The sequence below is a fragment of the Artemia franciscana genome, chromosome 7, assembly GCF_032884065.1.
Source record: "Artemia franciscana chromosome 7, ASM3288406v1, whole genome shotgun sequence".
In the NCBI taxonomy this organism is placed as follows: domain Eukaryota; kingdom Metazoa; phylum Arthropoda; class Branchiopoda; order Anostraca; family Artemiidae; genus Artemia; species Artemia franciscana.
This window is the reverse complement of record NC_088869.1, coordinates 2,718,302-2,731,556: the sequence shown is the minus strand read 5'-3', so window position 1 is coordinate 2,731,556 and position 13,255 is coordinate 2,718,302. Positions and strand designations below refer to the sequence as shown.

Below are 13,255 nucleotides of genomic sequence, written 5' to 3'. Positions count from 1 at the left end.
AGCAAAGGATTGCTCTGAAGCGCGCAATAGAGCGCTAAAGAAAGCGCGTAAAGCTTAAAATGGAAGTACCTTTTCTATGGAATGCAAATAGTGGCAAAAACATAGTTTAGAGTGCTAGAAGCTCGACGATTACAAGAAGAATCTCGAGTTTGTCTGTCCAAGCACGTAATCGCACGCTCGGCGTAAAAAGCGCAAAACTGATGGAACGCGCATAGCGCGCAAAAAGTACAAAACTGATGGAAGGTTTTGAGAAACTCTAGAAAAAGTAGAGATATATTATGAAATATGGGAAACCCAATGGTGATCAGTATGAAGTTGAGCGATTGCTCTACAACGCCCTATGAAGCACCCAAAGCGCTGAAAAGGTGCAAATTTACCAGCTTCACTGCAAAAGCATCAAAACCTCTGGAAATACGTTTTAAGATATGGCAATTCCAAAGGTGGCTCTAAAAAGCAAAGGATCGCTCTAAAGCTCGCCATAGAGCGCCAATGCAAGCACGTAAAGCTCAAAATGGAAGCGCAAATTCCATGGAATGCAAAAACTCGCGAAAACAGAGTTTAGAGTACTAGAAGTCCGCAATTACAAAAAGCATGGTTGTCAAAGCGCATCAATGATGATGGTTAGGAAGTCAAGCCATTGCTCTATAGTACCCTACAAAGAAACCAAAGTGCTAAAAAAGCGTAAGTTAAGTATGATCGTTACAGTGACGACTTTACTCAGATTTAGCACGTAACACTGTCAAAAATCTCCCTGTGAATTAATTACCTTTGCGTAGTAGTCATAACTGAGATCCAAGTCATTCTTCGTATCGTTTCCTGGACTTAGCAGCCATAGGATGAAAAGTGCAAGGGTGAATGGGAGCATTACACGTAGAAATGGCCATGGATTCAGTGATTGGAGAAGTGCTGAGTAGAAGTGGATGGAGGAAAGCATTGACTGGTGTAGGAGTTTTCCCGGCAGGGGGATGTGACGCACTAGAAAAGGGTAGCAATGTTAACCGTTCTGGATATGCCTATGAAGTTACCATTGTCAAACTCGAGGAATTAAAGTAGCGCGCATTTTTCACACTAGTCGAGTCAGATGATGATGAAATGAAGGACTTCAGTTGGCCAAAGGAGCACAAAGCAATGCATCACAATTTAGCCTTCTGGAATCTGGTGATTAGACTCATCAGTCTACTACTTGTTCTGTTTCAGTCTCTTCAAACCGGCGATTATCATTTATTAATTGCAGCCGTCACCAAAATAGCCCCGCTCTTTTTTGCCCTTCATGATTAGAACGATACCTGATATAACTAAATACAACTACCGAAGTTTCATTATACAATGGCTAAACTTTTTACCATATTCTTCTTGAGTTGGAGCATTCATTTTTGAAGCATTGATATTGAGACGAGAAAGTCTGCCATTTAGAGCGAAATCACGGGTGGGGGGCGACTACCCCCTGAATCCACCAGTTCTCTAGCGTGTCATTGCTTCCAAAGAGAACTGTCACCCTTTCAATACTGATATTGCATGTTTGGTCTAAGTATATTCCTTCAAATGAAGGGAAGTTAGGGGGTATATTTGACCCCATCTCGATATTGATTAGAAAAAGCTTTTGTGGGTACTTCCGGGGCTAAAACCTAAAACCGGGGCTCCTCACGCCTTGTGAGGATTTAGGCCCCCATGCAAAAAATACTCGCTGACTCTCGCCCAAATAGTTGGGGCGCAAATGTTTAAACCCGTTACTACAGATGTATACACAGTATATAATAACCGTTAGTTTTTTAGGATTTTACGAACGTGTTATCAAGCGCCAGTATAGTTTCTAGATCAAGAAAAAATATATAAATAGTTTTCTGGTAGTTTTATGCCAAATCAATATCTCAGAATTTTCGGTCGATAGTAGGCTCACACTATTTGAATGAAACCATTTCCTTTTAAGAACAAAATGACAGAAACAGGCACTCGACGGTGTGATATCTTTTAGTATTTAAAAACGTAATAAAACTTATAGTTGAGCCCTCTCCCAATATTCTACGATGAGTGGTTCAATGTAGTCATCACTAGAGGGCGAGGGGACAAATAAACATGCATTCATGATCATCCACAAGAGGGAAATTAATAATATTCTATTTTTGTAGGTAGAACCTTGAAACTTCTGATCAATGGTAATTAGACTTATGTATTTTGATGGTGTAGTTTTAATAAGGATTGCACCCCTTTTCACAATATTTTGCCTACTTGTTCTAAAATTACTCACATATTCTAATGCTAATACCTTTCAATGTGTAAATTTAAAGTAACGTTTTTTTTTTAATCCATGATTTACACTTAATAGACACCCCTGGGCATATCCAGATAAAAATTGCTAATCAACTTCGGGGTTGGTCTGAAAGAAGGACAAAATATAATATAGTTAAAAAAAACTATGGTAAAAATTATACATGAATTTTTGAATTAATTACATAGAGACTGACACAATCATAAATCTGTTTCAAAAAATAATGAAAAATAGGTGCTTCAATCCTTAAGGAAAAAAGCTCCGTAGTCCATGAGTAGTTAAGGAGTCTTCATTTTTAGCAGCCGACGACCTTTTTTAAAAAAAAAGGGAAATGAAAAGTAGGGAAAAAAAGGGTGAAAAGTAGCAAACAGTAGGCTAAAAACGTATGGCAGTAGACAGCTTAAGAATATGCGTCTTTCTTTTGATGGTGTAGTTGTATTCAAGAATCGACAGTTTGTTAGTGTTTGAATTTTTACGGACGAAAAGCGTTATAAAATTTAACGAATTAATTTTGCTATTTATTTCCATGGTTCAGCGTGGCAACACTGAAAGAAAATGCCTTAAATTGGTCTAGAAACATCTTTGGAAGTCGCAATTTATGGTTATGAATAGAATTAAGATGAGGGGGAAATGTTTGGATTTTGATGTCCTTGGTCCTTCATGTTGAACAAATACCTCTAAAACCAAATTCACAGATTTAATTTTTATCAAACTTCAGTCATCTCATTACGAGACTTTACCCTTTTCAAACAGTTCATGGTAACGAACTGTAGTAAGGAGCGACCCGGCTCAATAGTAAACGAAACTCTAAATAACGGAATTTTGATGCTAAAATATACATCAAAAGAATCGGATTTTGATGCTGATTTTAAATATATAAGTTTCATCAAATTTGGTCTTTGTCATCAAAAGTTACGAGCCTGAGAAAATTTGTCTTATTTTAGAAAATAGGGAAAAACACCCCCTAAAAGTCACATAATCTTAACGAAAATCACACCATCGCATTCAGAGTATCAGAGAACCCTTTTTCAAAATTTTCAAGCTCCTATCTACAAAAATGTGGAATTTCTTATTTTTTTCCAGAAGACAAATCACGGGTGCGTGTTTATTTGTTTTTTGTTTTTTTTTTCCCCAGGGGTCATCGTGTCGACCAAGTGGTCCTAGAATGTTGCAAGAGGGCTCATTCTAACGGAAATGAAAAGTTCTAGTGCCCTTTTTAAGTGACCAAAAAATTAGAGGGCATCTAGGCCCCCTCCCACGCTCATTTTTTCCCAAAGTCAACGGATCAAAATTTTGAGATAGCCATTTTGTTCAACATAGTCGAAAACTATAATAACTATGGATTTGGGGATGATTTACTCCCCCACAATCCCTGGGGGAGGGGCTGCAAGTTACAAACTTTGACCAGTGTTTACATATAGTAATGATTATTGGGAAGTGTACAGACGTTTTCAGGGGGATTTTATTTTGTTTGGGGGGTGGGGCTGAGGGGAGGGTGCTATGTTGGAGGATCTTTCCTTGGAGGAATCTGTCATGGGGGAAGAAAAATTCAAGGAAAAGGGCGCATGATTTTCTAGCATTACTATAAGAAAACAATGAAAAATAAACATGAAAAGGTTTTTTCAAATGAAAGGAAGGAGTAGCATTGAAACTTAAAACGAACAGAGATTATTACGCATATGATGGGTTCCAAAAATACTTTAGCATAAAGAGCGAGGTATTTAGGAGGAGATAAATACCTCGCTCTTTATGCTAAAGTATTTTTAGTAATTTCAACTATTTATTCTACGGCCTTTCTGATTCAGGGGTCATTCTTAAAGAATTGGGACAAAACTTAAGATTTAGTGTAAAAAGCGAGGTATTAACGAGGATACAAACCCTCTTGTATACATAATAAAAATATAAGATTATGAAAGTTTGTTACATAAGTAGCTAATTTATAAGATACGTATATTTTTTAATAATAAAAACGTTCGTTAAAAACTAAAGTTCTAGTTGCCTTTTTAAGCAACCGAAAAATTGGAGGGCAACTAGGCCTCCTTCTCCACCCCTTATTTCTCAAAATCGTCTGATCAAAACTAAGAGAAAGCCATTTAGCCCAAAAAAGAATTTATATACAAATTTAATTTTAATAATTTATGTGCGGAGAGCCAAAACCAAACATGCATTAATTAAAAAACATTCAGAAATTAAAAAAAAAACTAATTTTTTTAGCTGAAAGTAAGGAGTGGCATTAAAACTTAAAACGAACAGAAATTACTCCGTATATAAAATGGGTTGTCCCCTTCGCAATCCCTCGGTCTTTACGCTAAAGTTTGACTCTTTGCCACAATTCTACTTTTTAAAACAATTAAAAGCTTTAGCGTAAAGAGCGAGGGATTGCGGAAGGGACAACCCATTTTATATACGGAGTAATTTCTGTTTGTTTTAAGTTTTAATGCCGCTCCTTACTTTCGGCTAAAAAAATTTGTTTTTTTTTAATATATATATGTATATATATATATATATATATATATATATATATATATATATATATATATATATATATATATATATATATATATATATATATATATATATATATATATATATATATATATATATATATATATATATATATATATATATATATATAAGATAAAATTCACTATTTATACCAAGTTTCAAGCCTAAACATCGATTAAAAGTCTTATACCTGAAGTCAGTCATAAAAGGGGAAGACGCTCTACTTTATTTTCTGTTTAGTCCTAAAATTTGAAATTGGTTTATAGGAGGATGAGTAACGAATACTATCTTTTATTTGCCTAGGTACTATAAAAGAACAAAAACAAGTCACGAATCACAGCAATCAGGTGAGGATTAATCATTTGTATAGAGTCTCATCTTTTCAATATTCATCAACAAACGGATATTCAGGGTGTTGGTCAATCCTGAAAGAAAAAAATTATTCTATTTTGCAAAAATAACATAACAACAGTGATCTTCAAAGCCTTTTTAGGTTACAGAAAATTTGCAAAACTCGTGAAAAACGAGGAAGAATAAAATAAATGAAAGAAAAATCAAATAGCCGAAAAAAACGAGGGTAGTATCAGCCAGTGGATCAATATGAAGCAAAAATAAGCAGATATTTCGACTGGGCATCTGCCAAGTCGTTGTCAGTGCTAAAAAAACAAAAAAAAAACAAAATATAACCTTTTGAAGTAAACTTAACGAGTGACGAATACTCGACTATTTGATTTTATTTATCATGTTTTATTTTTTCGTATTTGTTTCATAAGTCCTGTATAGCCCGTGTGGTCTTAGATTGTATTCACAAAACACAACTTGAGCGTCTGAAAAATCGAGGCGTAGGGTCGCCAACCTCTAGTTGTAGTGTTTCGCTTCCCTTCGTCACTTCGAATCCGTTTCGGCGTGGCCAGCTATGACGGAAAGCTATCCCCGAAATACTCTCTCCTCTACTAAGGAACTTGTAATAAAATTACAAATACTAAGCAAGTAATTTAACGATGACAATTAATTTATTTTAATTGATAATAATAACTAATTAGTATTTTTCCACCAAAAGGCTTTTCAATGACTTTTTAAGGAACAGTCACGAACAAAGTTTTGCCATTCTAATTGCATATATTAGGCCCCTTGTCTCACTTATGGCTGGTATCCGTTCGCTTAATCATTTCAAGTTTTTTTTTATTTACTCAGACAGCTGCAATACACAATTTCTGATTTTATTCAATATGAGGGGAGGGAGGTCCCTCCAAGTTAACTGAATTTCATGACAATATGATCAAAACTTAGAGTCGGTTTATGGCACCTCGTCCGTAGGGTATATTATTATTATTTATTAATCATAATATACCCTACGGACGAGGTGCCATAAACCGACTCTAAGTTTTAGGGTAGTACATATAAATTGAGCTAGGCCTTGTTCATGAGTGGAATAGCATGTCAAGGGTTAAAGTTGAACAGCTTTATCTTGAATGATCACAAACAGGAGTGCAAATTCACGAAGACATAAGAGAGACCAGCGTTTTCTTTTAAATAAAGATACAAAAATACTACTACTACTATTAACAATAACTTACCGCAGCACCAAGCCGCCTGAGACCAACACATCTGTGCACATTCCCACTTCATCTCAATCTATTCAACGCCTCCCTTTTACACCCTCCCAGAAAGTCCATTTCCTTTAAATCTTTCTTTATGACGTCCTCCCAACCCAAAGAAGGACAACCTGCTTTCAATTTAGCCCTAGACGGTTGACCGAAAAGGACAATATTTGACAATCTGTCTTTCTTCATCCGCACATCGTGCCCTAGCCATCTCAACCTTTCTTTCATTATATCCCTAGAAAGCGGGATCGAATCACATTTTTGTTCAGCCTACTGTTTGAAACACGGTCTGTCAGCCGGGTACCCAGAACAATCCGTAGGCAATTTCTCTGGAAAACATCTAGAAAATCTTCATCCGCTTTTTGGAGCACCCATGCTTCCGAGCCATATTTGACCATTGTCATCATTGTAGCTTCTAATATTCTAATCTTCGTTTACAGACTTTTCTTCCTATTCTTCCAAACATTTTTCTTAACTGTGAAAAAACACCCTGAGCGTTGAATATTATACTTTTAACATGTTCACTTCTCCCACCGTCTTTACTAATAACACTGCCAAGGTAAGTGAAGAAGCCCACCTGATCAATCTTTTTGTTACCCCAAGTTACATTTTAACATGTAACATGTTAACTTTTAACATGTTCACTTCTCCCACAGTCTTTAGTAATAATACTACCAAGGTAAGTGAAGCTGCTCACCTGATCAATTTTTTTGTTACCAAAAGTTACCTTTTCATCTTCACTTATTCCTAGCCTTAGTGATTTAGTCTTCTTAACATTAATTTTCAAACCTATTCTAGCACCCTGAACTCGCGAAACCTCTAAAAGTCCATTCATTTTGCTCACACTTACATTTAGGATGCTTAAATCATCATAAAAATCTAAGTCCAGGAGTGTTTTTCCTCCCCATTGATTCCGTGGCCTTCCATTATCTTTTATGTTATCCTTAAGATAAAGTCCATCAAAATGATCCATATAAAGGGGGGATAGAACATAACTCTGCTTAACTCCTGATTTAATACAAAACCAGCTGCTAACCTCAATTCCTACCTTAACCGCAGCGAGGTTATTCTCGTATATAGCACTAATCACTTTAATGTATTTGTCTGGTATACCATACAAGGACAAGACCTTTGCTAAAACTTTTCTATGAACAGAATCGAAACCCCGCTCATAATCTATAAAACTGAGGGTTAAAGGTGTTTGACAACTCAGGCACTTCACAATTATTATTCTAAGAGTGATAATTTGGTCGACACATCCTCTTCTTTTTCTAAAACCGCACTGTTCTTCTCTTAAAACTTTGTCTACAGGATCTTCCAGTATAAAAAGTATCATATTACTAAGTAGTTTTCTACCTACAGAGAACAGACTAATACCTCAATAATAACCCCACTCACACTTAACACTTTTCTTATACAGTGGTTTAATTAAGGTTTTCCTAAAAATCGTTCACTTCTTCCCTTTTTCAAAAATCACATTCATAATCTTCAATAACTTAATTCTAATCTCAGAGCCACCATGTTTAAGCAACTCATTTACAACACTATCAGCACCTGGAGCCTTTTTATTTTCTAATCCTTTTAGTACTGTCACCAATTCTTCCTCACAAAACAAATGGTCCTTCACATCCAAGATATCAAAAACTTTTTCATTTTCCTCAATATTTTTCCCTGTAACTCTATCTCGGCTTAGCATATTCTCAAAATGTTGTGCCTATCTATCTTTAACTCTTTCCTTATCACTAACTGTGGCCCCGTACCTATCTTTAATTGGGACGAGTCCGGATTGACAACTCCCTCTCAATTTATTAATATGCCAGCACAATATTTTACTTTTATCCCGTCTAGCTGCATCTTCCAGATCCTCAGCAATTTTATCTATGGCCTCCACTGCACACCTCCTTAGTTCTTATTTTAGAGCTTTCTCCTCTTTCTTTACATTTCTTTTGGTTTCATATGATCTATCACTCAAATAATTCTTGTACAAGTCCCTTCTCCTCTCTATTAAACATAAAGCTTTTTCACTAATATTCATAGCTGCAACTTTCTTCCCTAAGACACCATCAGCAACTTTACAAATTGCTTTCAAAAATTGTTCCAACCATCTTCCACATTGTCAACTTTTAAACTCTCAAGTTTAGTATTCAACTGTTCCTGAAAAGTTTCTTTCAAATTTTTATCCTAGAGTCTACCAACATCATAACTTCCCAGGTGGTAGTTATCCTTCCGAAATTTCAGCTTTAAATTAACCCTAGACACTACTAGATGGTGATCTTTACTTTTAAAATCAATAACAGCACTTTTATGTACCCTACTATCTTGTATTGATCCTGCTAGTCTTCGGTTCACTATAACATAATCAATAAGGTTTGCTGTCGTACCATCTCGTGAATACAATGTTAACTTAGGGGCCATTTCATGACCGAACATCGTATTGGTTATAAGTAGATTGTTATACCCACAAAATTGCAAAAGTCCATAGCCATTACTGTTTTCTTTTCCTACACCAAATTTACCTAGGCTAGGATACCATCCGTCCCTATTTCTACCGACCTGGGCGTTAAAATATCCGAAAAAAAACCATCATATTTCTACCTGAGACCCTGTCTATTTGCTCCTGTAACTGTAAGTAAAATTCATCTGAGTCACTAGTACAGGGGCATATACTATCCCAGTGATCCCTATCACTTATCCCAGAACTTTTTAGTCATAAAATAAGCAATTAGCATTCTATTATTAATACCTTCCCAGCCTAAAGAAGACTTAGTAGCTTCTTTATTCATCGTGAGCCTTACTCCCTGTCTATGTCCTTCATCCTTCTTGCCTAAATAAATAAATTCTTTATCACCTATTTTCATGCTTATTAACCCTGGGATATGAGTTTCTGAAACTTCTAATAAGTCCAGCTCGAATCGTCTGAATTCGTCGTCGTAACATTCAAAGTTCCAATCTTCATGAAATTATTTTGAGCTCAGGAAAAGCAATGATCCCGGACACCAGTGCCAAACGGGGATGACATATCTTCTCAAGTCTAGAACGAAGCACTCAAGCCGGCTTAGAACCGGACAGCAGGCAGTCCCTGGGACCTCCAGTTGAATGAAGTTTTTGTGCCATCCTGGGCCCACCTTGGTCACAACATGGTTTTCAGCAATTGGCGATGCTTTTCTATAAACAAGAATCGGAATCCTGCACAGACAGTCTCAACCCTATTATCTCCGACTCATTATACATTCATATCTGCAAATATTATGCTACTACGGTGGGGCAGCCCATAGCAGATAAATTAGCTAGGAAGAGGTTTTTCAGCACGAAAACGCCCGTCAAAACAGACCAAGCCTAATGGAATTATACCTTATTAATGGAATTATCCATTAATCAGAATCCCGTCCGAATGCTTTGTCGTTTACTAGGCTATAATTTCCTCGAGAGGCACCTCTTCTCGAGGGCCGAGAGGGGTCAAGACAGTCCTTTGCAGAGGCTTTTGTCCATAGATCTGGATCTTACGCCCAGCCGCAGTTGTCCTTCTATAGAGGATCCTCCCGCGATGATGTTCTGCGTCATCATGCAGTTTAACCCATTACTAGGATAAGATTTGTATCTCACGAGACGTGTGGAAACGCCAGTGGGCCCTTTTGAGTGTACATTTGAGAGGGCTTCTTTCTCCTTCACCTGTATTTATGGACCCGGTTAAGGGTGTCCCAGCCTCTATTATGGACCCCCAGGGACAAGGTCCCCCTTGGTCTGAGCCTCCTATGAAGGTACCCTGCATATCTGTAGGGCGTTCCCCTATAAACAACTGGAGAAACGCTGAGTGGCCTGGGAGAGGCCCCTAAAGTTGGCAAATGATAAATATATTTTCTTAGAATTACAATTTAGCAGTCCCAAATAATAATCAAATATTAATGTTGCTATCTATTTTATAGCAAAAGATTTTTTTTAACTGAAATAGCTCCACAAAGGAAGACGAAATAATGTAGCCTATTACTTTTATCAAAAATTTCAGATTTCAAAGCTGAATACACAAAGATGGATTCAGGTTTACAGTTTATAAGCCACGCCATATTCTAGATTTTGATTCGGGAAATCCAAACAGCTATACCTATATATTTATATGTATTCAGATTTTGCATGAAGAATGAAGCTCATTTTCCAAAAATTTGTTCAAAAGCTTCACTTAAAAGTTATAAGCATTTGAGATTTCCAGTAAATTTAAGCCTTCTTAGCAAATTTTTACCTGTCAAAACGTCTTGATAATTTTATCAGATGTATCACTTGATTCTAAAGTCATTCTCTTTAAACGGGGGTGATTGTTCCCTGATGATCATTGTTCCATAATATAATTATTCTTTAATATAATTCATAATTCTAGACGAAAAATATAATTCATATGAATAAAAATAATATTGTTCAAAATATCTAAAGCAAAAACTGATGAAACAAATCAGCCATCTTACCTAACAGCAAAATTAAATTCAAATGATTTTTATCTCTTTCATTTGTTCTTATTTTTCCAGTTATTCTGAAGAAGTTGTGTTATAGCATTTTTCAAAATTTATCGATGGAGAATTTTTGTCTTCTTTTAATTTATGAAGTTACCAAAAACAGGTATTTTCAAATTTAACCACCCCAGCCCCCAATTCACACGCCTGATCACAAGCATGTAGTATTGACGTTTCTTTAAGTCTGGGTGTTAGATTGGAAAAATAAATTCAAGGAAAAGTTGAACATATTTTCTACATAAAAGTTCTACATATTTAGAGTGAATATGCGAATCAATTTTTTTAAAACACATTTTGTAATAAAAATTGATTACTGATCATTACCTCTTTACTAACCGTTCAATTCTATAGACTTTTTCAAAATTCTAACTCTTGGTCTGATACTCAATTAAGTTATTTCTATGAAAGCAAACTAGCTCTTTGAGATCGAGTCATCAAACTACGAATCTTAATGCTGGGTAAGGGGAGGCTATTATTTGTTCCTCATAAAAGAGCGTGCACTACATTTTCTTTTCTTCTTCTTCTTTTTATGGTTGTCGACCAACAAGCACTGCTGCTAGCAAGAAAATATAGTAAGTTCATACTTCTCGGGGACACATGGAACGTCTCCCCCCCAAACAAAATTGGTCACGAAATGTTGTTTTGTCAATCGCTCCCTTGATTGATACAGAATATAGGTGGTTAAGAGAAGAACTTTTGTTGTCCTTGAAAAAAAAACAGAACCCGACGGAGACTTTCAAAAGTACAGCACAAAGGAGTACAAAGATTGGCTGCAGATTACAAGGGAAACAGTTGTGGACACAGGAGTGGCGGCCGGCAGAGGTCTGTCCTGTATACTTAAAGCCGGTCCAGACGTGGATATGTTGGTTTCAACCTTAAAAAGAACAAAAGCATTTAAGCTTCTCACCCTTTAAAAAGAAGAAAGTCAAAAGTTCGTCCCTTAGCTCCTTTGTCCAGCGAATCTAACTTCTTCATGTCTTCAGAATCCAACTGGAAATCCATCAGCTAGAATAAATATTAAATAAGTACGAAAATTCAGTAAGTTTATGGTTTCAAACCCAATTAAAAACCCATTCGCATCCACGTTAAATAGTTACATCTATACAGGTGAAGAGACTTCACTTCACATTTTTCAGACAGTTCGTGGTAACGAGCTGTAAGTAAAGAGTGACGTGGCTCAATACTAACCAAAATTCTACAAATAGAAATTTGATACCAATAGATACATCAAGAGAACCATATTTTATGCTGATTTTAAACATATAAGTTTCGTCAAGTTTAGTCCAATTCATCAAAAGTTACGAGCCTGAGCAAATTTACCTTTTTTTCAAAAAAGGGAGGAAAGAAACCCCTAAAAGTCATAGAATCTTAATGAAAAACACATAATCAGATTCAGCGTATCAGAGAACCCTACTATAGAGATTTCAAGCTCTTATCTGCAAAAGTTTGGAATTTTGTATTTTTGCCAGAAGAAAGATCACGGATGCGTGTTTATTTGATTTTTTCCCCCAGAGGTGATCGTATCGACCCAGTGATCCTAAAATGGATCACGTTCTAAAGTTCTAGAGCCCTTTTTAAGTGACCGAAAAAATTGGAGGGAAACTAGGCGCCCTCCAACGCTCGTTTTCCCTCCAAAGTCAGCGGATAAAAACTTTGAGACGGCCATCCTGTTCAGCAGTGTCAAGAAATCTGATAACTATGTCGTTGAGGACGACTTTATCCCCCACAGTCCCTGGGGGGAAGGTCTGCAAGTTATGAACTTTGCCCATTGTTTACATATAGTATTGGTTATTGGGAAGTATACAGACATTTTCAGGGGGATTTATTCTGGCTGGGAAGGAGGGGGGGGAGATAGTTACGTGGGGGGATCTTTCCATCAAGAATTTTTTATGGGGGAAGAGAATTTACCATGAAGGGAGCACCGAATTTCCCAGCATTATTTAAAAACGATCAGAAATTAAGTTAAAATAACAAGTTTTTTCAACTGAAAATAAGGGGCAAGATTAAAACTTAAAACGAACAGAAATTATTATATATATGAGGAGGTTTGTCCCCTCGTCAATACCTCGCTCTTTACGCTACAGTTCTTTTAGTACTTTCAAAGCAACTATTTATTCTAATTACACTGCCTTTGTCATTTAGGGGTTGGAACATTAAGAGTTGGAACAAAATTCGAACTTTAGCGTAAAGAGCAAGGTATTGACGAGGGGGTGAACCCCCTCATATACGTAATAATTTCTGTTCGTTTTAAGTTTTAATGTTGCTCCTTACTTTCAGTAGAAAAATCTGTTTTTTTTTGTTTTTGTTTTTAATTACATCAAAGCACTACCGGAGTTAGTACTGAAAGAGAAAATATATGAACTTGAGAGACCCAATACACC

At 36.2% G+C, this 13,255-nt stretch overlaps 1 protein-coding gene across 1 annotated transcript in view; it reads right to left on the bottom strand.

Annotated features, from left to right (window-relative positions):
* Positions 1-5,046: 5,046 nt before the first annotated feature.
* The window catches only part of LOC136028733 (aldo-keto reductase family 1 member A1-like), a 57,904-nt gene continuing 49,695 nt past the window's right edge, over positions 5,047-13,255 (bottom strand). The window contains exons 6-7 of the mRNA XM_065706603.1: positions 11,782-11,879; positions 5,047-5,196 (exon numbers count right to left, since the gene is read on the bottom strand). Coding sequence (XP_065562675.1) covers positions 5,154-5,196; positions 11,782-11,879 — 141 coding nt within the window. The 3' untranslated portion in view covers positions 5,047-5,153. The remainder of the gene's footprint in view (positions 5,197-11,781; positions 11,880-13,255) is intronic.